The sequence below is a fragment of the Thalassophryne amazonica genome, chromosome 12, assembly GCF_902500255.1.
Source record: "Thalassophryne amazonica chromosome 12, fThaAma1.1, whole genome shotgun sequence".
NCBI classification, from domain to species: domain Eukaryota; kingdom Metazoa; phylum Chordata; class Actinopteri; order Batrachoidiformes; family Batrachoididae; genus Thalassophryne; species Thalassophryne amazonica.
This window is the reverse complement of record NC_047114.1, coordinates 16,344,042-16,370,341: the sequence shown is the minus strand read 5'-3', so window position 1 is coordinate 16,370,341 and position 26,300 is coordinate 16,344,042. Positions and strand designations below refer to the sequence as shown.

The window sequence follows — 26,300 nt, the reverse complement described above, 5'->3', positions numbered from 1 at the left end:
CAAACCTTATTGGACTTATTAAAGTAAACATATTCTTCTAGATCGTGTTTCTTCAAATAACTAAACAAACTGTCTTTACTTGTCAATAAAATCCTCGACTTCTAGATGTGTTGTGCTGTGGAACGTAACTGCTGTAAAACAGTCATTAAATAAGGTTTTATTGATGTAATTCACCAGCTTTCTTACTCTCACCATTCCCTCTCTTCATTCACACCTTACCTCGCTCCACCGCAGCTAACACAACAGCACTGTAGTGAAGTCCATATCTTTTATACAGAACAGAGGAGTAATAAAGTAGTTGTATTTTGTTCAGCCGGAGCATCTTCACGTTACATTTCATATAAGCCAACAGAGCATGAATCACCTAGCTGTCTGCTAGTTTCATTCATTTAAAATTACTGGAGAAACGCGTATATATAAGGCAACTCGAATTAAAGGAGAAGTACCAGTTTTAACAACCTGGACGTCATATCTAGCATAAACACAGTCATTTACTCACTGATATAACCTTGGTGTCATTAGGGGTCCACTGTTCGGATGACGTGCACTGCCCAGGTTCAAATCTGGCTCGAAGATTTCTCTTCTTCTACTAAGGTGGATTCGAACTTTTTGTGGTACACAAGGCCAACTACTATACAGGAGGGACCTAGCAGTCAATATAAGTCCACAATTTCAAAATGCAGCTGGCTCCTTTCAACCAGACGTGCGGTGCCGTGACATGTCAGTCATCTGGGGTGGCACATGGAGTGTCCAGTCACATTTCAGGGGAGTCCAGTGCCACCCCAGCCTTCCCTCTAGCTCCGGCCTTGATCACCACTGGACAAAAAAATCTGTGTTATCATGTTTCCCATTTATATAACTAAATAAAGAACAAATTTCCACCCAAATTAGTGTTCCTGAGAAATAAAGGTGATGTTGCTGACTTAATGCACAGTAGGTGCAGCTTTACTTGAATCACATTTTATTTTGTTCATGTTAAAACACAATCAGTTGTTATAAAAGTACAATTTGCTGAAGTCAAACGTTTAGATAAATGTAGAGATAGAACAGTAACAGTCCAATGCAAATGTGTGATTTTTATGGAATAGTAATAACACTATATTCTAATCCATGTGTCAGATTGTGTATTATAGTTCTGTCATCTTGACACTATGGGAAAATTTTGTTTTATGACTAAAATGAGCAAGAAAATGATACTGAGAAAAGGCTCTCATTTAGCTTTTTAATTGCACCAGATTGCACCAAATTTTTTAAAGGGTCACACACATCACTGTATTTAGCATAAGAGTGTAACGGTGGCCAATGGTCATCTTAGTATTTCCTTTGTTTTTCTTGTTGCTTAATGCTGACAAATTATACTGTATTTGTCTTTCTGTTGCCTGATTCTGTTTTTTTTCTCTCTCTCTCTTTAAGGTGCGGCTCCACCCAGAGATGGGTGTGGTGTCTGTTTTCTGTTTCTGTACCCTCCTGTCCTGTGCACCGGCAACATTTCCTGCATTTTTGTTTTGTGAATTGTTCTGTAAATTATGTCAGTAGCATGGCCCAAGCAAAGGGTCGCCCCTTTGAGTCTGGTCTGCTGGAGGTTTCTTCTTCAAATCATCAGAGGATGTTTCTCCTTACCACTGTCGCCTGTGTGCTTGCTCTGGGGGTAGGTAAGGTTATACCACCTTATTTGTGAAGCGCCTTGAGGCAACTTTGTTGTGATTTGGCGCTATATACAGTAGTGTTCAGAGTAATAGTAGTGCTATGTGACTAAAAAGATTAATCCAGGTTTTGAGTATATTTCTTATTGTCACATGGGAAACAAGGTACCAGTAGATTCAGTAGATTCTCACAAATCCAACAAGACCAAGCATTCGTGATATGCACACTCTTAAGGCTATGAAATTGGGCTATTAGTAAAAAAAAAAAAAAAAAAGTAGTAAAGGGGGTGTTCACAATAATAGCAGTGTGGCATTCATCCAATGAGTTCGTCAGTTTTGTGGAACAAACAGGTGTGAATCAGGTGTCCCCTATTTAAGGATGAAGCCAGCACCTGTTGAACATGCTTTTCTCTTTGAAAGCCTGAGGAAAATGGGACGTTCAAGACATTGTTCAGAACAACAGCATAGTTTGATTAAAAAGTTGATTGGAGAGAGGAAAACTTATATGCAGGTGCAAAAAATGATAGGCTGTTCATCTACAATGATCTCCAATGCTTTAAAATGGACAAAAAAAACCAGAGAGAGGAAAACTTATATGCAGGTGCAAAAAATTATAGGCTGTTCATCTACAATGATCTCCAATGCTTTAAAATGTACAAAAAAAACAGAGACGCATGGAAGAAAATGGAAAATAACCATCAAAATGGATAGAAGAATAACCAGAATGGCAAAGGCTCACCCATTGATCAGCTCCAGGATGATCACAGACAGTCTGGAGTTACCTGTAAGTGCTGTGACAGTTAGAAGACGCCTGTGTGAAGCTAATTTATTTGCAAGAATCCTCCGCAAAGTCACTCTGTTAAATAAAAGACGTGAAGAAGAGGTTACAATTTGCCAAAGAACACATCAAGTGGCCTAGAGAGAAATGGAGGAATATTTTGTGGACTGATGAGAGTAAAATTGTTCTTTTTGGGTCCAAGGGCCACAGACAGTTTGTGAGACGACCCCAAAACTCTGAATTCAAGCCACAATTCACAGTGAAGACAGTGAAGTATGGTGGTGCAAGCATCATGATATGGGCATGTTTCTCCTACTATGGTGTTGGGCCTATATATCGCATACCAGGTATCATGGATCAGTTTGGATATGTCAAGATACTTGAAGAGGTCATGTTGCCTTATGCTGAAGAGGACATGCCCTTGAAATGGGTGTTTCAACAAGACAATGACAACAAGCACACCAGTAAACGAGCAAAATCTTGGTTCCAAACCAACATAATGTTTTGGAGTGGCCTGCCCAGTCCCCGGACCTAAATCCAATTGAGAACTTGTGGGGTGACATCAAAAAAGCTGTTTCTGAAGCAAAACCAAGAAATGTGACTGAATTGTGAAATGTTGTTAAAGAATCTTGGAGTGGAATAACAGCTGAAAGATGCCACAAGTTGGTTGACTCCATACCTCGCAGATGTGAAGAAATCATGAAAAATTGTGGTTATACAACTAAATACTAGTTTAGTGATTCACAGGATTGCTAAAAAAGCAGTTTGAACATAATAGTTTTTGAGTTTGTAGCGTCAACAGCAGTTATCACTATTATTGTGAACACCCCCTTTTCTACTTTTTTTTTTTACTAATAGCCCAATTTCAAGTCACATAGCGCTACTATTATTCTGAACACTACTGTAAATGAAAATAAATTGAAATTGGTGTACTTTGGTGATCCCCTGACACCAGTCGATTACAGTGACCTTGTGGTCTATTTCAAGATTACAGCCAGATATTTAAGATATTGTCATTGCTACCCTTATTAGCGCAATATTTCAAGAACCAGTTGAACAATTTCATTCATATTTAGCATAAGCGTGTATTTGAGTGAGCCCTCGACAGCATTACTGATTTGTGGGGACCGAGGAGATATGTCATCTCCTGATGACTCTTGTTATAAATGGGGTGTCACTGTATCTTTGCTGGTGGATGATTTTCTCTGCCTCCTTTTGGGTAGTTAATTCTACAGATGTGTTTTTGTCTGTGCAGAAGTGTTTCAGTGATGATGGAAAGAAAATTCACGTGCTCCGCAGCAGCAGTCTACAGGTTTCAGTGCAATCAAAGACTGTGGGTCAGTGAAGTCCCTCACTGATCAGCTGGCTTCAGTAGCTGATCAGTGAGCGATGATGCTGGGAGAGAGACACGCCTCCCCGGTCGTGTCTGAGAACCGAGCTTTCGCTATAAACTCTGTGGGGACATAATTTCCAAAATCTATTTTTTAAACCTTCATTTCCATTTGGATTTAATGTCACATCCTGAACGTCAGTATGTGTAAATACATCCATCTGATGATTATTGTTTGACTTGAAGGTTGTTTTAGACTTATGTCACAGTTTGAGGCTTGTGATTGGCCTGAGACACGCCCACTCTGAGGTTATGCCGCTCCTGATCCTCAGCGTGTGATGTTTCCTGCAGGGAACTACTGGAACGCAGCGTCCTTCACCAGCCCAGCCTCCTTCCTCCACTTTGCTTCCTTCAGAGGAGAAGCCAGCACTGACATCTCCTTCTACTTTAAGACCTCCTCCACTCATGGAGTCTTCCTGGAGAACTTGGGAACCACCAACTTCCTGCGCGTTGAACTCAGAGGTGCATTTTTTGAGTTTACGTGTCCTTACAGAAATACCAGTGAGAAATTAAATATATGCATGACACACGCACACACACACGTGCACATGCAATTACACACACACACACGCATGCATGCACGCACATATGTGTGCACACAAACTCAACACAAAATTCAAAAGCTCCTCACAGTAAATGACATTCTCAGAACTCTGTCTGCTGATGAAGTTTTGGTTGTGTTATGTAGGAAACATTCTGCTCTGTTCCTGAGATGTTTGTTGGATGTTTTTTTTTCCTTCCAGGTGGTGTGGGGGTGTGTTTGTCTTTTAATGTCGGTAATGAGCGGGTGGAGCTCAGCGTACACTCTCTGGTTCCTCTTAATGATGACCAGTGGCATCGTGTGGAGGTGGAGAAAAACATCAAGGAGGTGGTGCTGCAGCTTAACGGACAGCAGCGTGAAGTTCGAGCCGCTCCACTGCAGGGACACTCAAAGCTGGAATTCTACAGTGACCTTTATGTTGGTAAGGAGATAGATCTCAATACAACACATGATGAGACCTCAGTGAAAACCGGTTGTGGTGCTCTTCCTTAAATTTTAATCAAAGGGACTGTCATAGTCTGATTGAGTCTTCCTCAGCCTGTTGAGTTTTCCTCCCCCTCTGCCCAGGGAGGTAAACTATCTACCTACCTTGCTGGAGTTCCTCCTTTTCTGTTATGGTGTGCTTTTGTTATTCCATATCAGAGCTCCTTGTCCTGAAGCTAAGCTGTCACATCACTTCAGAATGCCTCGATGTCATTACAAGGTCTGTTAGAAAAGTATCCGACCTTATTTTTTTCAAAAACCATATGGATTTGAATCACGTGTGATTACATCAGACATGCTTGAACCCTCGTGGGCATGCGAGAGTTTTTTCATGCCTGTCGGTTACGTCATTCGCCTGTGGGCAGTCTTTGAGTGAGGAGTCGCCCACCCTCTCGTCATTTTTTCATTGTTTAGGAATGGCTCAGAGACTGTTGCTTTGTTTGATAAAAATTTTTTCAAAAGCTGTAAGGCACAACTGAGTGGACACCATTCGATAAATTCAGCTGGTTTTCGGTAAAAATTTTAACGGCTGATGAGAGATTTTGGTCTGGTAGTGTCGCTTTAAGGACGGCCCACGGCGCCTGACGGCAATCTGCGCTTCGAGGCGGCAGCGTCTCGCCGTTTCAAGTTGAAAACTTCCACATTTCAGGCTCTGTTGACCCAGTAAGTTGTCAGAGAACAGAGAACTTTCAGAAGAAGTCGGCATGAGGAGTTTATTCGGACAATCCATTGTTAACGGACATTTTGTAATGAAAGAACGTGCGGGAAGAGTCGCATGTCGGGCCGGACCCGACCGCGGGGGGTCGCGACAGGAAAAACACCTCAGTTGGAAACCTTAACGGGCAAGTTGGAACATGCCCAAGCTGTTAAACAATTTCTCAGTTACTCACTTGTTGAAAGCCAAATGGTTTTCAACACGGAGGTGTTTTTCCTGTCGCGGCGCACACAGATTCGCCGAGTCGTCACGGAAACGACTCGGCAAATTTGCACGCACGTCTTTCATTAAAAAATGTCCTTCAACAGTGGAATGTCCGCATAAAGTCCTCATGCCGGCCTCTTCTGAATCCTCTCTGTTCTCTCACGACGTCCTGAGTGAATTAAGCCTTAAATTAGGATGTTTTCAGGTCGAAACAGGCCGACGACGGCGCCTGGAAGCGCTGCGCGACGTCCCGCTCCGTGGGAAATCCTTACAGCGACAGAAACACCCCATAATCTCTCATCAGCCGTTAAACTTTTCACCGAAAACCAGCTAAATTTCTCGAATAGTGTCCACTCGGATATTCCTCACTGATAAAGCAACGCGCGCCGTCTCGAGCAGCGTGTGAAACAAAGGAATTCAGCCGAGAGGGCTGGACCACATCTCACTCAAGGCCTGCCCTTCAGGGAAATGACGTCACCGACACGCATGAAAAAACTCACGCATGCGCATGAGGGTTCAAGCATGATTGATGTAATCGCACGTCATTCAAATCCATATAGTTAAAAAAAAATAAAAGTGTCAGTTTCTTATCTAATAGACCTCGTAAATCTCTTGGACTACTGCATCCCCCCATTATGTGCACCGTACCAACAGAAGTTGGTTCACACTGAGCATGCTATCCCAGCTGTTCTTTCTGGTCAGTGGGTTCTGAACTGATATGATGTCATCACACCAAACCTCACCTCGGTTCTGCTACCTGAGACCACTGGTCTGTTGATAATGTCCTTCCTCCTACACTGCTTCCCCTCAATCTACAAAGAGCCTGACAACATTTATGTTATTGAAGAATAACAAAGCATTACTCATCTATGACATCATCACAGAATTATTGACTTTGTTTGCCTCATTGAGACATTAGCCCCATCTCCACTGAGTGGTCCTGCATGGTACGGCACACTATTTGTGCATTTCCACATCCAAATTTAGGAATGGGTACTAGGATTTCCGACCCATAATGTACCAATTTTTTGGCACCCTTCAGCTGGGGTCCCAAAATTATGGACCGGAAGCAATGACATACATGTCTCTGGGTCCTCAGCATTTGAGCTCGAGAAGTGCCTGAGGAAAAGTTTATGGAATCATGAGGTCACTGGTCAGAGATGTTTGACGATGCTGATGTCTTTGCAGGTGAATGAAGGTCCAACTCTTTTGGGTCCTGGTGCTGCCTGTCTTGCTGTATGGTTGTGAGACTTGGATGCTAACCAGTGACCTAAGACTAACCAGATACCAAAGTCTGGATGTCATTGGTACTAGATGTCTTTGAAGGATCACTGGGTACCACTGGAATGTCTTTGTATAATACGAGCAGTTACTAAGAGAGACTAAGATGAGGAGTATCACTTCCATTGTGAGGGAGCACCAGCTTTGACATTTTGGCCATGTGGCCCAAATCTCTGTGCATGATCGAGTATGCAGGTGCCTGAGTGTTGAGGACCCGAGTAGCTGGAGAAGACAGAAAGGAGCACTCATGTTTGGTGCGTTGGTACGTTGGTGCTGCACCAACGCATGCTGCCAGACTTGACTTGTGATGTGTGAGAGAGCACTGTTTTTCAAAACAAAAGTACTGATAAGCAACACCGCTAAGAGTATGAGTACTGTTAAAATCTTAACGATACCCATCCCTACTAACGAGTATACCGCAGTGATTTTCTCAGAACATATCTGAACTTGACTCGTGGTTTTCAGATCATTCTCACGTCACTGTTCTGAGGTAGAAACCTGTCAAGTTGTAAAGTTTACAGAGTGATGAACTTTGGCTGAAAATGCCACTAGATTCTTTTTGAAAGTAGAAAATGCCCCCCCCCCCCCACACACACACACACACACCTACTCCATGAGTGCTCCCCCACCCCCTCCCCAGAATATTTTGAACCACTTGTAAGTACTTGTCAACAATCAATCAACATTTATTTATAGAGTGCTTTACAACACCAAATGGTGTCCAAAGCACGTAACATTAAAAACTCAAATTCACAAAAATAAAACACATATACAATAAAATTTAAAACAGCATGTAAAAACAGAACGTCACCTCCACACTAGGTGTTAAAAGCCAGTTTAAATAAATAAGTCTTTAACTTGGATTTAAAAAGTGCTAGGTCAGGAATAGTATGTATTTCAAGAGGTGGCTCATTCCACAGTCTGGGACTGGCTACCGCAAAAGCATGATCACCCCAGAGTTTGTATCTTGACCTCAGAACATCTAAGTAAAGCTGACCGGATGCCCGTAATGTCCTACTGTAAATGTGCAAAGTTAAAATTTCAGACAAGTAGGGAGGTGCAAGGCCATAAATAGCTTTAAAAACAAACACTAAAATCTTAAAATCAATTCTAAAACGAACTGGAAGCCAGTGGAGTGAGTACAGGATGGGCGTAATATGCTCCCGTCTACAAGTCAATCAATCAATCAATCAATTTTTTTTTATATAGCGCCAAATCACAACAAACAGTTGCCCCAAGGCGCTTTATATTGTAAGGCAAGGCCATACAATAATTATGTAAAACCCCAACGGTCAAAACGACCCCCTGTGAGCAAGCACTTGGCTACAGTGGGAAGGAAAAACTCCCTTTTAACAGGAAGAAACCTCCAGCAGAACCAGGCTCAGGGAGGGGCAGTCTTCTGCTGGGACTGGTTGGGGTTGAGGGAGAGAACCAGGAAAAAGACATGCTGTGGAGGGGAGCAGAGATCGATCACTAATGATTAAATGCAGAGTGGTGCATACAGAGCAAAAAGAGAAAGAAACAGTGCATCATGGGAACCCCCCAGCAGTCTAAGTCTATAGCAGCATAACTAAGGGATGGTTCAGGGTCACCTGATCCAGCCCTAACTATAAGCTTTAGCAAAAAGGAAAGTTTTAAGCCTAATCTTAAAAGTAGAGAGGGTGTCTGTCTCCCTGATCTGAATTGGGAGCTGGTTCCACAGGAGAGGAGCCTGAAAGCTGAAGGCTCTGCCTCCCATTCTACTCTTACAAACCCTAGGAACTACAAGTAAGCCTGCAGTCTGAGAGCGAAGCGCTCTATTGGGGTGATATGGTACTACGAGGTCCCTAAGATAAGATGGGACCTGATTATTCAAAACCTTATAAGTAAGAAGAAGAATTTTAAATTCTATTCTAGAATTAACAGGAAGCCAATGAAGAGAGGCCAATATGGGTGAGATATGCTCTCTCCTTCTAGTCCCCGTTAGTACTCTAGCTGCAGCATTTTGAATTAACTGAAGGCTTTTCAGGGAACTTTTAGGACATCCTGATAATAATGAATTACAATAGTCCAGCCTAGAGGAAATAAATGCATGAATTAGTTTTTCAGCATCACTCTGAGACAAGACCTTTCTAATTTTAGAGATATTGCGTAAATGCAAAAAAGCAGTCCTACATATTTGTTTAATATGCGCTTTGAATGACATATCCTGATCAAAAATGACTCCAAGATTTCTCACAGTATTACTAGAGGTCAGGGTAATGCCATCCAGAGTAAGGATCTGGTTAGACACCATGTTTCTAAGATTTGTGGGGCCAAGTACAATAACTTCAGTATTATCTGAGTTTAAAAGCAGGAAATTAGAGGTCATCCATGTCTTTATGTCTGTAAGACAATCCTGCAGTTTAGCTAATTGGTGTGTGTCCTCTGGCTTCATGGATAGATAAAGCTGGGTATCATCTGCGTAACAATGAAAATTTAAGCAATACCGTCTAATAATACTGCCTAAGGGAAGCATGTATAAAGTGAATAAAATTGGTCCTAGCACTGAACCTTGTGGAACTCCATAATTAACCTTAGTCTGTGAAGAAGATTCCCCATTTACATGAACAAATTGTAATCTATTAGACAAATATGATTCAAACCACCGTAGCGCAGTGCCTTTAATACCTACGGCATGCTCTAATCTCTGTAATAAAATTTTATGGTCAACAGTATCAAAAGCAGCACTGAGGTCTAACAGAACAAGCACAGAGATGAGTCCACTGTCTGAGGCCATAAGAAGATCATTTGTAACCTTCACTAATGCTGTTTCTGTACTATGATGAATTCTAAAACCTGACTGAAACTCTTCAAATAGACCATTCCTCTGCAGATGATCAGTTAGCTGTTTTACAACTACCCTTTCAAGAATTTTTGAGAGAAAAGGAAGGTTGGAGATTGGCCTATAATTAGCTAAGATAGCTGGGTCAAGTGATGGCTTTTTAAGTAATGGTTTAATTACTGCCACCTTAAAAGCCTGTGGTACATAGCCAACTAATAAAGATAGATTGATCATATTTAAGATCGAAGCATTAAATAATGGTAGGGCTTCCTTGAGCAGCCTGGTAGGAATGGGGTCTAATAGACATGTTGATGGTTTGGATGAAGTAACTAATGAAAATAACTCAGACAGAACAATCTGAGAGAAAGAGTCTAACCAAATACCGGCATCACTGAAAGCAGCCAAAGATAACGATACGTCTTTGGGATGGTTATGAGTAATTTTTTCTCTAATAGTTAAAATTTTGTTAGCAAAGAAAGTCATGAAGTCATTACTAGTTAAAGTTAATGGAATACTCAGCTCAATAGAGCTCTGACTCTTTGTCAGCCTGGCTACAGTGCTGAAAAGAAACCTGGGGTTGTTCTTATTTTCTTCAATTAGTGATAAATAGAAAGATGTCCTAGCTTTACAGAGGGCTTTCTTATAGAGCAACAGACTCTTTTTCCAGGCTAAATGAAGATCTTCTAAATTAGTGAGACGCCATTTCCTCTCCAACTTACGGGTTATCTGCTTTAAGCTGCGAGTTTGTGAGTTATACCACGGAGTCAGGCACTTCTGATTTAAAGCTCTCTTTTTCAGAGGAGCTACAGCATCCAAAGTTGTCTTCAATGAGGATGTAAAACTATTGACGAGATACTCTATCTCACTTACAGAGTTTAGGTAGCTACTCTGCACTGTGTTGGTACATGGCATTAGAGAACATAAAGAAGGAATCATATTCTTAAACCTAGTTACAGCGCTTTCTGAAAGACTTCTAGTGTAATGAAACTTATTCCCCACTGCTGGGTAGTCCATCAGAGTAAATGTAAATGTTATTAAGAAATGATCAGACAGAAGGGAGTTTTCAGGGAATACTGTTAAGTCTTCTATTTCCATACCATAAGTCAGAACAAGATCTAAGATATGATTAAAGTGGTGGGTGGACTCATTTACATTTTGAGCAAAGCCAATAGAGTCTAATAATAGATTAAATGCAGTGTTGAGGCTGTCATTCTCAGCATCTGTGTGGATGTTAAAATCGCCCACTATAATTATCTTATCTGAGCTAAGCACGGTTTGGAGGATTTAAGAAAATTGGCCAGATTTCTAGAAATGAGAGCTGCTCCATCCAAAGTGGGATGGATGCCGTCTCTCCTAACAAGACCAGGTTTTCCCCAGAAGCTTTGCCAATTATCTATGAAGCCCACCTCATTTTTTGGACACCACTCAGACAGCCAGCAATTGAAGGAGAACATGTCACTCCCGATTGGGGAGGGGCCCAGAGAAAACTACAGAGTCCGACATTGTTTTTGCAAAGTTACACACCGATTCAATGTTAATTTTAGTGACCTTCGATTGGCGTAACCGGGTGTCATTACTGCCGACGTGAATTACAATCTTACCAAATTTACGCTTAGCCTTAGCCAGCAGTTTCAAATTTCCTTCAATGTCGCCTGCTCTGGCCCCCGGAAGACAATTGACTATGGTTGCTGGTGTCGCTAACTTCACATTTCTCAAAACAGAGTCGCCAATAACCAGAGTTTGATCCTCAGCGGGTGTGTCGCCGAGTGGGGAAAAACGGTTAGAAATGTGAACGGGTTGGCGGTGTACATGGGGCTTCTGTTTAGAACTACGCTTCCTCCTCACAGTCACCCAGTCGGCCTGCTTTCCCGGCTGCTCGGGATCTGCCAGAGGGGAACTAACGGCGGCTAAGCTACCTTGGTCCGCACCGACTACAGGGGCCTGGCTAGCTGTAGAATTTTCCACGGTGCGGAGCCGAGTCTCCAATTCGCCCAGCCTGGCCTCCAAAGCTACGAATAAGCTACACCTATTACAAGTACCATTACTGCTAAAGGAGGCCGAGGAATAACTAAACATTTCACACCCAGAGCAGAAAAGTGCGGGAGAGACAGGAGAAGCCGCCATGCTAAATCGGCTAAGAGCTAGTAGCTGCGCTAAGCTAGCGGATTCCTAAAAACACGCAAAGTGAATAATGTGTAAATAATTTAGAGGTGATTCAGCAGAGGGAGTGCTTTAGTTAAGGCACGTTAAGATTACACTGGGGAAACAAATCGTTATCTAGATAACTAGATCAATCTAACTGCGCAGATTAAACAGCTAACAGATACAGCAAAACACCGCTGTGCTCCGGAACAGGAAGTGATACAATACCGCAGTATAGCCAACCACCAGTAGAGGCAAGCAACAAGTGTTTGTTAAAAGATGAGCAGCAGCATTCTGCACCAATTGGAGATGTGCAAGATAAGACTGATTAATGCCAGAATAAAGTGCATTACAATAATCAAGTCTGTAGCTGATGAAAGCATGAATGGCTGTCTCAAGATCACGTCTACTGAGGAAATGCTTTATTTTAGCCGAAAGGCGAAGCTGGAAAAAACTTGCTTTGACAACAGAATTTACGTATCTGTTGATCGAACCTCAGACAGTTGTCAAATATCACTCCCAAATTCTTGACAGCTGGTTTTACATAATTAGCCAGGGCACCAAAATTTGGTGTTACCACATTTGATATGCCAGAGCGCTCAAACACCATGATCTCAGTTTTACCATCATTCAGGTAAAGGAAGTTTTGGGACAGCCACTGCTTTACATCGCAAATACAATCAAAATAGTGATGACAAAGCATCACTCCCATTAGTCCTCATAGGCAGATCGATTTGCAGATCATCCACATAACAATGAAAGGACAGGTTGTGCTTGGTTATAATTGACCCCAAAGGCAGAATGTACAAAGAAAATAGAATAGGCCCAAGAACAGAACCCTGCGGCACTCCACAACACAGAGGAGCAGTTGATGAGGAGAGGTCACCAATCAATGAATGAATGCCAATAACATGTTCTAACCTGGAAACAAGTTCTGTGTGATCCACAGTATCAAAGGCTGCTGTGAGGTCCAACAGAACCAGCACAACAGGATTCCCTGCATCCACCGACAAAGTGATGTCATTATGAACTTTTCAAAGTGCCGACTCAGTGCTGTGTCGCGATCTAAACCCAGATTGGAATTTTTCAAGGATGTGATTGTCTTCTAAACTTATACACCAGAAGAGTAGCATGTGTGTGGTGTCTACGGAGCATCTTGATTTCCATTTTGGCTTCTGTGTTGTTTCAGCAGGACATCTGCAGAGAACATTTTGTTGAGGTGCCTAGATGGCGCCAGTGAAAACGTACAGCATAGAGGAATATCAGCTTACAAGTTACCACGGACATTAAAACACCAGATTATAGTGTTTAATATGATTCAGATGGTTTAATTGTTTGGCTGATGTCATTGTTTGTGTTTATCCTGTGATGGTGAACCTGTAAAACATGTTTGTACTTCATAGGATTATCGCCTCTATCTTGTTTCCCAGGTGCCTTAGGCGGCCACAGGGGATTCCTGGGTTGCATGCGTGCTTTGAAGATAAATGGTGTGACCTTTGACCTGGAGGAGAGAGCAAAGGTGACAGCAGGGGTGAATCCAGGCTGCCAAGGTCACTGTAGTAGCTACGGTGTGCACTGCAGGAACGGCGGAAAATGTGTGGAGCTGTACAACGGATACTCGTGCGACTGCTCTCACTCAGCGTACGACGGGCCCTACTGCATGGATGGTAAGCGTGCTGCAGGCTTCATCCAAACCGAAATGACCAGTGCTTTCGTGTTTTTAATCCTCTGCTGTTGTTTGTGTACCAGACGTAGGCGGATACTTTGAGACGGGCACCGTGGTGCGTTACGACTTCCTCCCGGAAGCAGGAATGTTGCCATCACATGAAGCAAAGAGTGTATCAGGAGTGGCTGTTCCCTCTGAGGTCAACCTCACTCAGGAGGAGCTGGTGTTCAGCTTCAGCACCACCAGCGCTCCCAGCATCCTGGTCTACATCAGCTCCAGGACTCAGGACTACCTGGCTGTGGTGCTCAGGCACAACGGTGAGCTTCAGCTGACCTTTATCTTCAAAACGAGGTTCTTTAAAGTGTTGTATCAGTCAATTGTTTTTCTCCTCTTTACAGTCAAACTTGGTTTGGGTGTCATGGTAAAGTTCCTGTTTCACAATGTGATGTCCTTGCTGTTGACATTTATGCCTGAAACAGCAGCTTTTAAAATTCTGTAACACATGTGCATGAGGAAAAACATGGACAAGAAAGAGTCATCCACCATCCAGTTAGAAAAATTCACAAGACAGAAATTAAAATGTATTTCACAACAAAAAGTCACATGAGCAAAGAACAAAGGACACCCAGAGTGGTGGACCAACACCAGCAGATGACATGGCACCCCAAACCATCACTGACTGTGGAAACTTTACACTGGACCTCAAGCAATGTGGATTCTGTGCCTCTCCTCTCTTCCTCCAGACTCTGGGACCTTTATTTCCAAAGGAAATGCAAAATTTACTTTCATCAGAGAACATAACTTAGCAGCATTCCAGTCCGTTTTGTCTTTAGCCAAGGCAAGACATCAAGTCAGCAGTCTTCCCCATGATTGTGTAGCCTACAGAACTAGACAGAGGACCCAGTTAAAGGCCTTTGCAGATGTTTAGAGTTAATTAGCTGATTATAGTGTGCCACCAGGTGTCTTCAGTATTCAACCTTTTCACAGTATTCTAATTTTCTGAGATACCGAATTTGGGATTTTCATTAGTTGTCAGTTATAATCGTCAAAATTAAAAGGAATAAACATTTGAAATATATCAGTCTGTGTGTAATGAATGAATATAATACACAAGTTTCACTTTTTGAATGGAATTACAGAAATAAATCAACTTTTTCATGATATTCTAATTATGTGACCAGCACCTATATTTTATATACGTGTGTGTATATATATATATATATATATATATATATATATATATATATATATATATATATATATATATATACACTCAACAAAAATATAAACGCAACACTTTTGGTTTTGCTCTCATTTTGTATGAGATGAACTCAAAGATCTAAACCTTTTTCCACATACACAATATCACCATTTCCCTCAAATATTGTTCACAAACCAGTCTAAATCTGTGATAGTGAGCACTTCTCCTTTGCTGAGATAATCCATCCCACCTCACAGGTGTGCCATATCAAGATGCTGATTAGACACCATGATTAGTGCACAGGTGTGCCTTAGACTGTCCACAATAAAAGGCCACTCTGAAAGGTGTAGTTTTGTTTTATTGTTACGCAGATGATACCCAGCTTTATCTATCCATGAAGCCAGAGGACACACACCAATTAGCTAAACTGCAGGATTGTCTTACAGACATAAAGACATGGATGACCTCTAATTTCCTGCTTTTAAACTCAGATAAAACTGAAGTTATTGTACTTGGCCCCGCAAATCTTAGAAACATGGTGTCTAACCAGATCCTTACTCTGGATGGCATTACCCTGACCTCTAGTAATACTGTGAGAAATCTTGGAGTCATTTTTGATCAGGATATGTCATTCAAAGCGCATATTAAACAAATATGTAGGACTGCTTTTTTGCATTTACGCAATATCTCTAAAATCAGAAAGGTCTTGTCTCAGAGTGATGCTGAAAAACTAATTCATGCATTTATTTCCTCTAGGCTGGACTATTGTAATTCATTATTATCAGGTTGTCCTAAAAGTTCCCTAAAAAGCCTTCAGTTAATTCAAAATGCTGCAGCTAGAGTACTGACGGGGACTAGAAGGAGAGAGCATATCTCACCCATATTGGCCTCTCTTCATTGGCTTCCTGTTAATTCTAGAATAGAATTTAAAATTCTTCTTCTTACTTATAAGGTTTTGAATAATCAGGTCCCATCTTATCTTAGGGACCTCGTAGTACCATATCACCCCAATAGAGCGCTTCGCTCTCAGACTGCAGGCTTACTTGTAGTTCCTAGGGTTTGTAAGAGTAGAATGGGAGGCAGAGCCTTCAGCTTTCAGGCTCCTCTCCTGTGGAACCAGCTCCCAATTCAGATCAGGGAGACAGACACCCTCTCTACTTTTAAGATTAGGCTTAAAACTTTCCTTTTTGCTAAAGCTTATAGTTAGGGCTGGATCAGGTGACCCTGAACCATCCCTTAGTTATGCTGCTATAGACGTAGACTGCTGGGGGGTTCCCATGATGCACTGTTTCTTTCTCTTTTTGCTCTGTATGCACCACTCTGCATTTAATCATTAGTGATCGATCTCTGCTCCCCTCCACAGCATGTCTTTTTCCTGGTTCTCTCCCTCAACCCCAACCAGTCCCAGCAGAAGACTGCCCCTCCCTGAGCCTGGTTCTGCTGGAGGTTTCTTCCTGTTAAAAGGGAGTTTTTCCTTCCCACTGTAGCCAAGTGCTTGCTCACAGGGGGTCGTTTTGACCGTTGGGGTTTTACATAATTATTGTATGGCCTTGCCTTACAATATAAAGCGCCTTGGGGCAACTGTTTGTTGTGATTTGGCGCTATATAAAAAATTGATTGATTGATTGATTGGGGGGGGATACCAGTCAGTATCTGGTGTGACCACCATTTGCCTCATGCAGTGCAACACATCTCCTTCGCATAGAGTTGATCAGGTTGTCAATTGTGGCCTGTGGAATGTTGGTCCACTCCTCTTCAATGGCTGTGCGAAGTTGCTGGATACTGGCAGGAACTGGTACATGCTGTCGTATACGCCGGTCCAGAGCATCCCAAACATGCTCAATGGGTGACATGTCCGGTGAGTATGCCGGCCATGCAAGAACTGGGACATTTTCAGCTTCCAAGAATTGTGTACAGATCCTTGCAACATGGGGCCGTGCATTATCCTACTGCAACATGAGGTGATGTTCTTGGATGTATGGCACAACAATGGGCCTCAGGATCTCGTCACGGTATCTCTGTGCATTCAAAATGCCATCAATAAAATGCACTTGTGTTCTTCATCCATAACAGACGCCTGCCCATACCATAACCCCACCACCACCATGGGCCACTCGATCCACAACATTGACATCAGAAAACCTCTCACCCACACGACGCCACACACGCTGTCTGCCATCTGCCCTGAACAGTGTGAACCAGGATTCATCTGTGAAGAGAACACCTCTCCAACGTTCCAAACTCCAGCGAATGTGAGCATTTGCCCACTCAAGTCGGTTACGACGACGAACTGGAGTCAGGTCGAGACCCCGATGAGGACGACGAGCATGCAGATGAGCTTCCCTGAGACGGTTTCTGACAGTTTGTGCAGAAATTCTTTGGTTATGCAAACCGATTTTTTCAGCAGCTGTCCGAGTGGCTGGTCTCAGACGATCTTGGAGGTGAACATGCTGGATGTGGAGGTCCTGGGCTGGTGTGGTTACACGTGGTCTGCGGTTGTGAGGCTGGTTGGATGTACTGCCAAATTCTCTGAAACGCCTTTGGAGACGGCTTATGGTAGAGAAATGAACATTCAGTACACGAGCAACAGCTCTGGTTGACATTCCTGCTGTCAGCATGCCAACTGCACGCTCCCTCAAATCTTGTGACATCTGTGGCATTGTGTTGTGTGATAAAACTGCACCTTTCAGAGTGGCCTTTTATTGTGGGCAGTCTAAGGCACACCTGTGCACTAATCATGGTGTCTAATCAGCATCTTGATATAGCACACCTGTGAGGTGGGATGGATTATCTCAGCAAAGGAGAAGTGCTCACTATCACAGATTTAGACTGGTTTGTGAACAATATTTGAGGGAAATGGTGATATTGTGTATGTGGAAAAAGTTTTAGATCTTTGAGTTCATCTCATACAAAATGGGAGCAAAACCAAAAGTGTTGCGTTTATATTTTTGTTGAGTGTATATATATATATATATATATATATATATATATATATATATATATATATATATATATATATATATATATATATATATATATATATATATATATAAAATCAGCCCCTGATTGTGTAAGTTCTCCTTCTTAGAAAGATGAGAGAGGTCTGTAATTTTCAACAAAGGTACACCTCAACTATGAGAGACAAAATGAGAAAAAAAAAATACAGAAAATCACATTGTAGGATTTTTAAATAATTTAATTGTAAATCATGGTGGAAAATAAGTATTTGGTCACCCACAAACAAGCAAGATTGCTGTCTTTCACAGACCTGAAACGTCTTCTTTAGCGACAGCCCCAAAACATCACTGCTGTAGAGGAGAGCTGCATGGACTAATGAACCAAAATACCAGCTACAGTGTGTGCAAACCTGGTGAAGACTTACAGGAAATGTTTGACCTCTGTCATTGCCAACAAAGATTATATTGCAAAGTATTGAGTTGAACTTTTGTTATTGACCAAATAACAAAAGGAGAACTTGTACTATATATATATATATATATATATATATATATATATATATATATATATATATATATATATATATATATATATATATACACACACACACACATATAACAGAACCTAACAGTGTTGGGCAAGTTACTTCCAGAATGTATTAAATTATAGATTACAAGTTACTGTTATTTTATATTAATTACTTACCTTACAATATTACTGTCTCTGAATTGTAATGCATTACACGATTCCTGCAGTACTTTTGAGTTACATTCACCAAAATAACTGCAGCACTAGGATTTGACATTCTAAAATGCTCAAATGTAGTTTAATGCAAGGTCTGGAGGCAGAGAAATTTAAAGTGGGATGGGCGCATTTATTTCCCTGGTGCCGACTTTGGATTTGTCAACTAGCTCAGTTGAAGAGACTATGGAAATGTTTAATTCAACTTGCATCTCTGTTTTGGATTTGCTTGCGCCTGTGAAAATCCAAAAGGCTAAGTCTGCAGCTGAGCCTTGGTTAAATGACACCACTCGTGCACTGAGGCGAGAATGTAGAAGGGCTGAAAGGAGGTGGAAAAAGGATAAGCTTTGTGTGTCATTGGACATTTTAAGGGACTGTTTGTCAAATTATCAGAGAACAGTCAAATCTGTGAAAGCTGATTACATGTCAAATTTAATTGTGTCAAATATTAAGAGACCCCAGGTCCTGTTTAATGTTTTAAACAAATTAGTGAATCCTTTATCAACTTTTTTATTGATAAAATACCTGCCATCAGGGCTTCAACCTCTGCCTCTTTTGAGGCAAATCCGTCCATGAACATAGTCTGTTCTACGGCTTTTGAGCGTTTTGAGCAGATTACTCTCAGTGATTTGTCTGTTGCTGTGTAAAAGCTCCGAGCCTCTAACTGTCCACTTGATTGTCTTCCTCCCAAACTGCTCAAATATGCATTTGATGTGGTTGGCCCTTATTTACTGAAGATCATGAATCTATCACTGACTTCTGGCTGTGTCCCTAGTTCTTTTAAGCTTGCGGTTGTTCAGCTCTTGCTTAAAAAGCAAAATTTAGACTCTGAAGTCCTTGCAAATTCTAGGCCAATTTCTAAGTTGCCTTTTCTGTCCAAAATATTGGAAAATTTGGTTTTTAAAGAAATTCAAACTTACTTGGAGGCTAATGGCATTTTTGAAAAATTTCAATCTGGTTTTAAGTTGCGCCATAGCACTGAAACTGCACTTTTAAGAGTTTTTAATGATTTAATTTTAACTGTTGATTCTGGTCATTCTATTGTTTTAATTCTTTTAGATTTAACAGCAGCGTTTGACACAGTTGACCATAAAATTCTGTTGTCGCGCCTTGAAAACCATGTTGGCATTAAAGGTACTGCCTTACGTTGGTTTACATCCTATTTGGAAAATCGGTCGTTTGCTGTGCACCTTGGCCCTTATTCGTCTGACGTTGCCCCACTAAAATGTGGAGTACCACAGGGTTCCATTTTGTGCCCTTTGTTGTTTTCTCTGTATATGCTGCCACTCGGGTCAGTTTTTAGAAAATATAATATTCCTTTTCACTACTTTGCAGATGATCTGCAATTTATCTTCCGCTGTACCCGGGCAGAGACAATTTTAAACTTTTGAATAATTGTTTGAAGGAAGTGAAGGACTGGTTGACCCATAACTTTCTTAATCCTAATGACTCTAAAACAGAGATTGTGGTATTTGGGAACTCATTTTATGCCACTGCTCTGGACTCGCTGAGTAACCACTGCCACCCATCTGTAAGGAATCTTGGTGTTGTCTTTGACAGTTCTTTTAAATTTGAAAAGCAAATTAACTCTGTAATCAAGTCTAGCTTTTTCAGCTTCGTCTCTTGGGTAAAGTTAAACCCTATTTGCCCTGGGCTGACTTGGAGAGAGTGATTCATGCTTTTGTCACCTGTCGTTTGGACTACTGTAACTCCCTGTATTTTGGGCTAGATCAAATGTCAATTCACCATCTGCAATTGGTCCAAAACGCCGCAGCGCGGTTTCTTACGGGCACCAGAAAGCGGGACCACATAACTCCTGTACTGGCCTCTCTGCACTGGCTTCCAGTCAGTTACAGGATTCATTTCAAATTGTTGCTGTTGGTTTTTAAATGTTTAAATGGATTGGCTCCCTCTTACCTCTCCGAGCTTCTGTCGGTTCATGCTCCAGTTCGAAACATGAGATCGGCCAATCAACTGACTCTGGAAGTGCCGAGATCCCGGCTGAAAACCAGGGGAGACCGTGCATTTTCAGTGGCGGCTCCGAGACTCTGAAACAGGCTTCCTTTGAATGTCTGTATGGCCCCGTCTTTAAACATCTTCAAGTCTTGGTTAAAAACTCATTTGTTTGCTCTGGCTTTCGACTCAAGCTAGCCGATTCCTGATTTGGTTGTGATTATCATTTTAGCCATTTTGTTCCTGCTGTTTTTATTATTATTTATTTATTTATTTATTTGGGTGTGTCCAGCACTTTGGGCAGTTTTTCTGTATTAAATGTGCTATATAAATAAATTTGACATTGACATTGACAATGGGTGGGACATATATTCCATAGCTCATTTTCAAGCAAGCGTAATGGTGTTCTGATTCTGGTCCACAAGAATGTAAGTTTCATTTTGTTAAAACAAATTAAGGATACAGAGGGAAGGATCATCTGTATAGAAACAGTGGTTGAGAGACTGCCTCTTGTATTATGTACAACCCCAATTCCAATGAACTTGGGACTTTGTGTAAAATATAAATAAAAACAGAATACAGTGATATGCAAATCCTCTTCAACCTGTATTCAATTGAATACACCACAAAGACAAGATATTTAATGTTTAAACTGATAAACTTTATTGTTTTTGTGAAAATATTTGCTCATTTTGAAATGGATGCCTGCAACACGTTTCAAAAAAACTGGGACAGTGGTATGTTTACCACTGTGTTACATCACCTTCTAACAACACTCAGTAAGCATTTGGGAACTGAGGACACTAATTGTTGAAGCTTTGTAGGTGGAATTCTTTCCCATTCTTGCTTGCTTCAGTTGTTCAACAGTCCGGGGTCTCTGTTGTCATATTTTGTGCTACATAATGTGCCACATATTTTCAATGGGCGACAGGTCTGGACTGCAGACAGGCCAGTCTAGTACCCGGACTCTTTTACTATGAAGCCACGCTGTTGTAACACATGCAGAATGTGGCTTGGCATTGTCTTGCTGAAATAAGCAGGGCGGTCCCTGAAAAAGACGTTGGTTGGATGGCAGCATGTGTTGCTCCAAAACCTGGATGTACCTTTCAGCATTGATGGTTGATTCAGCATGGACATCTTACAGATGTGTAAGATGTCCATGCCATGGACACTAACACACCCCCATACCATCACAGATGCTGGCTTTTGAACTTTGTGCTGGTAACAATCTGGATGGTCTTTTTCCTCTTTTGTCCAGAGGACACAACGTCCATGATTTCCAAAAACAATGTGAAATGTGGACTCATCAGACCACAGCACACTTTTCCACTTTGCGTCTGTCCATTTCAAATGAGCTCGGGCCCAGAGAAGGCGGCACATTTCTGGATGTTGTTGATGTATGGCTTTCACTTTGCATGGTAGAGTTTTAACTTGCACTTGTAGATGTAGCGACAAACTGTGTTAACTGACAATGGTTTTCTGAAGTATTCGTGAGCCCATGTGGTTAGATCCTTTACACAATAATGTCGGTTTTTATCGCAGTGCCATGTGAGGGATCAAAGGTCATGGGCATTCAGTGTTGCTTTTCGGCCTTGCCGCTTACGTGTAGTAAGTTCTTCAGATTCTCTGAATCTTCTGATTATATTATGGACTGTAGATGATGGAATCCCTAAATTCCTTGCAATTGAACGTTGAGAAACATTGTTCTTAAACTGTTGGACTTTTTTCACGCAGTTGCTCACAAAGTGGTGATCCTGCCCCATCTTTGCTTGTGAACAGCTGAGACTTTTGGGGATGCTCCTTTTATACTCAATCATGACACTCACATTAGTGTCCTCAGTTTCCAAACACTTATTGAGTGTTGTTAGAAGGAAAGGTGATGTAACACAGTGGTAAACATACCACTGTCCCAGCTTTTTTGAAACGTGTTGCAGGCATCCATTTCAAAATAAGCAAATATTTGCACAAAAACAATAAAGTTTATCAGTTTGAACATTAACTGTCTTGTCTTTGTGGTGTATTCTATTCAATATAGGTTGAAGATTTGCAATTCATTGTATTCTGTTTTATTTACATTTTACACAACGTCCCTATTTCATTGGAATTGGGGTTGTAGATTGAGTGATGACAGGGAGGAGGGGGTGACCCTTTGGGACAGGTTTTGGAATTACATAAAGGTAAATATTGACCCCCACTAGTATTTTGGTTCTGTTGTGTTTTCCCCAAGTGGGATTCTGTAATACTGTATACATCAGTAACATGTATAGATGATGTACATCGAAGCATTTTAGGTATGGGGGGGGAGGGGGGGTGCAGGTATGCATATGTGAAGGTATGAGTGGATATCATCATGTACTCACTGTGTTTTGTATTTATTGGACAAATGTGTAGAGTCTGTTACTGGAGTCAGTTTTTAAGCATACACTACTTGTTCCTGTATGGAGAAACCTGTTTAATTTGCCATGTACCAAGCCTAAGAAAAGTTCAGTAAAAACTTGAATAAAAAAAATGCTAGAAATTTTAAGATGGGAACCTGCTCACTTTTGCAGCCAGCCTCAAGCAGCCAGGCAGGGAACTGCAACTTTTTCTTCTTTCGGGTCTTCTTTTTCATCTGAGCCCATTGAAGCTTACCGCTGATCTGAAGCAGCCTTTAGATGTCCCATCAGTTTTATGGTGATCTAACTTACAGTGGCCTCTAGTGGTATAGATCATAGGTATTCATTACAACAGCTAGCATTAAGCTACACCTTTGACTAAATTTGAACTGGAGCCAATGATGGACCAATGATCTACACTTCCTCTGTCGACCTATCTGCCCCAGTTATAGAAATCAAAGTAATATTTTAACTTAATTTGGATGACAGTTCCAGTCACTCTGTGCTCCTTTGTGTGTGACTACCAGGAACTCTGCAGATCCGCTACAGCCTTGGTGGTTTAAAGGATCCTTACACCATAGATGTAAACCACCGCAACATGGCGAATGGACAGCCACATTACGTCAACATCACTAGAAATGTCAAGGAGATCCGACTGCAGGTGCGCTCATTCTCCTCCCAATGTATTTTTTTTTAAATACCTTCACAGTATACTCATAAAACATGTTTTTAAAATCAAATCAAACAAATACTATATCATGTGTTGCTGAAGAGTTATTAATATGCTGGATTGTGAAAGGATTTTATAAAGTTCTCCTTTTTGGGTAATTCCACCATAACTGATGCAACATTCAGAGAATTTTAGCTATTTGATTTATTGTATCCTTCAGGATTTATTTAATGGATTTTTGAAATTTCTGCATGATTATAGAGCACAGGTCCACAACTAGGACGTCAGAGAATTTGTGTAAATGTAAATTGAGAATCACAATATATGTAATTGAGTGGTTGTAACTGACGCAACGCAAAATGGATGTGAAACTTCACATGTTGTTTTACAAGTCATATCTCTGAAAGTAAAATACCTAGCCTTTTCATATTTATCAAAATATTAAGACAGCTTGTGATATTTTGTAGTAGTAATGCAATCAAAGACCTGGTCATTGCAAATTTTTTATTGATTCATAAAACATAGCATAACTGATGCAACATAAAATGTAACTGACGCAACAGTGGTTTTAGCTAAACTCAACATTCACTCATTAAATGTTTGCTTATACAGTGTTCCCTTGTTTATCGCGGGAGTTACGTTCTAAAAATAGCCTGCGGTGAATTCCGCGAAGTAGTCAGTGTTATTTTTTACAATTATTATAGATGTTTTAAGGCTGTAAAACCCCTCACTACACACATTTTCTCACTTTTCTCTCCTGTGTAAACACTCTCAAAGTTCAAACCTTAGTAGAAAAATAAGTCCAGTATTATAGAATGAAACCAAAGATCAAAACCTGTTTTCAGGCCCAAACATTTGTTTGAGAAATAAAAATAGAACGTTTTCCTGTAAGTAATTATGATGGCTTTTAGAACTAACAAATTTAATTTTAACGATCAACCTACGAGGTTGGACACATAAGAAATTATTAATAGTGACTGACCAGTATTTCACAGTTCCTCTGATCACGCCTCTTCATCCTGACGTCGCTGCGCAGCGTGTTTTTCCACCTCGGGGCAGGTGTCTTCCGAGTGAAGAACACAGTTATGGGTAGTTGTTGGCGCTCTTTTTTTCTTCTGAGCGAGAAGATTCTTATAAACAGACACATGCAGAACACAATGTGCGTGCTGTTTCTTCACTCACTGCCTCCAGTGTTACCGTTGCGAGACGGATGCGAGACCCGTAAAGAATCCAAGTCATTAAAAAGATACAAACTTCTCTCAGTGGCCACCGAGACCATACAGCGCTGCTGAATTCTATCCTTGCAGGTTGCTGGAGCGCTCTGCATCAAAACAGCGAGTGTAGTCTCTGGACCTGTTGCCAGATTTTGGCTGCAACTAAGCACAGCAGACAGTTAAAAAAAAGAAGAAGCATGCAAAATTGCACTAAAAAAATCCGCGAAACAGCGAGACCGGGAAACAGCGAGACCGCGAAACAGCGACACCGCGAAAGGTGAACCGCAATATAGCGAGGGACCACTGTATTCCAAATACGTCCCAGCTTTTATGTCTCCTCTTAAGTCTATCCAGTCATTCAAATGTCTTCTGCATAAAGCATTTATGAAGTATGTACTGTCAACAACCTAGTCACATTTATTTACTAGTAATCTTCCCAATTGTCAGAAAAACATCCTCTTGAACAACAATATAAAATCACTGAAGCATTGAAGCATGATCTCTGAACCTTTAGACAGTACTTCTGAGTAGGCAATAATTGTTCATTCTTGAAAACAAAAATCGCCCAGGAGGTTACATTGTCCGTTTCTCAGCATTTTTGATCCTGTTCCAACTTTGGCGGGGGCTATTTTGAAATACTTGTTTCCATGGTAACAGAGTACAGGTTGGAATGTTTTATGGTAAATACTGGGCAGACCCACGTTTGGATCTGTGCAGAGTTTGTGCATAACCTGGAGCTGTGCACAGCGAAACTCAGCTGGGTGAATGACTCACGTGTGATAATAAAACTTTTTAAAAAACAAGTCAGGACACTTCAGAAGGTCTTCAAACCCAGGCTGTTCCAGGAAAAACCTGACCTCTGCTCAGTCTGACAAACTGTAAAAGCACCTTGATGCACAAATTTGATCGCCGCATTGGCACGCCATCTTGTGTGCCAATGAGTAAACGCGTCGTGAACTGTTGAAAACTGTGCATGAACTGTGCGCAGCTGCGTGCCAGTGCACAAAGAAAAGTTTGAAATGTTCATTTGTGGCACGCATAGATTTCGTACAACTTGCATGAATTAGTCATGAACATTGCTCAACCGAGTCCAAAACACTGCGTGTTACTGCGTGTCATTACACCCAGGGCATCTGAACCTGAAATTAGATTATGAAGAGATGTTACATCTATAACAAACATAACTTCACAGATAAATGATGTAACTCATAAGAAGGAATGAAAATGCAGCTGTTTCACCAACCATTACAATATGTCTATATTTTAAATAATTACCTTTGAGACAAGGTCTGAAATGCATTCTCCACCACACGACATGCACAAGACAACCTGCAGCTGTAGATAATTTCTCTGTGATTCTGGGAGTGATGAGAGAATTGTTTGATCAGCCAAATTCTGAGAGCAAATGCATCATCGCCTATGAAATGATTATTTTATATAGCGTAGCATCAAACGGGACAAAGTGGGATGCATTGGCACGATGAATTGCACGGCAGTCCAGGGATCAAATTTGTGCAAGTGTTAAGGTTTCTTAGCAGATTA

At 41.2% G+C, this 26,300-nt stretch overlaps 1 protein-coding gene and 1 long non-coding RNA gene across 2 annotated transcripts in view; one reads left to right on the top strand and one right to left on the bottom strand.

Annotated features, from left to right (window-relative positions):
* cntnap2b (contactin associated protein 2b) overlaps window positions 1-26,300 on the top strand; it is a 197,734-nt gene that overhangs the window by 159,254 nt on the left and 12,180 nt on the right. The window contains exons 17-21 of the mRNA XM_034182355.1: window positions 4,103-4,273; window positions 4,555-4,773; window positions 13,411-13,647; window positions 13,730-13,963; window positions 23,402-23,535. Coding sequence (XP_034038246.1) covers window positions 4,103-4,273; window positions 4,555-4,773; window positions 13,411-13,647; window positions 13,730-13,963; window positions 23,402-23,535 — 995 coding nt within the window. The remainder of the gene's footprint in view (window positions 1-4,102; window positions 4,274-4,554; window positions 4,774-13,410; window positions 13,648-13,729; window positions 13,964-23,401; window positions 23,536-26,300) is intronic.
* Window positions 9,557-26,008, bottom strand: LOC117521041. The gene is made up of 4 exons (XR_004563864.1): window positions 25,935-26,008; window positions 21,258-21,265; window positions 17,975-17,979; window positions 9,557-9,567 (listed from the first exon to the last, which is right to left on the bottom strand). It is a non-coding gene; the product is annotated as an uncharacterized LOC117521041 (long non-coding RNA).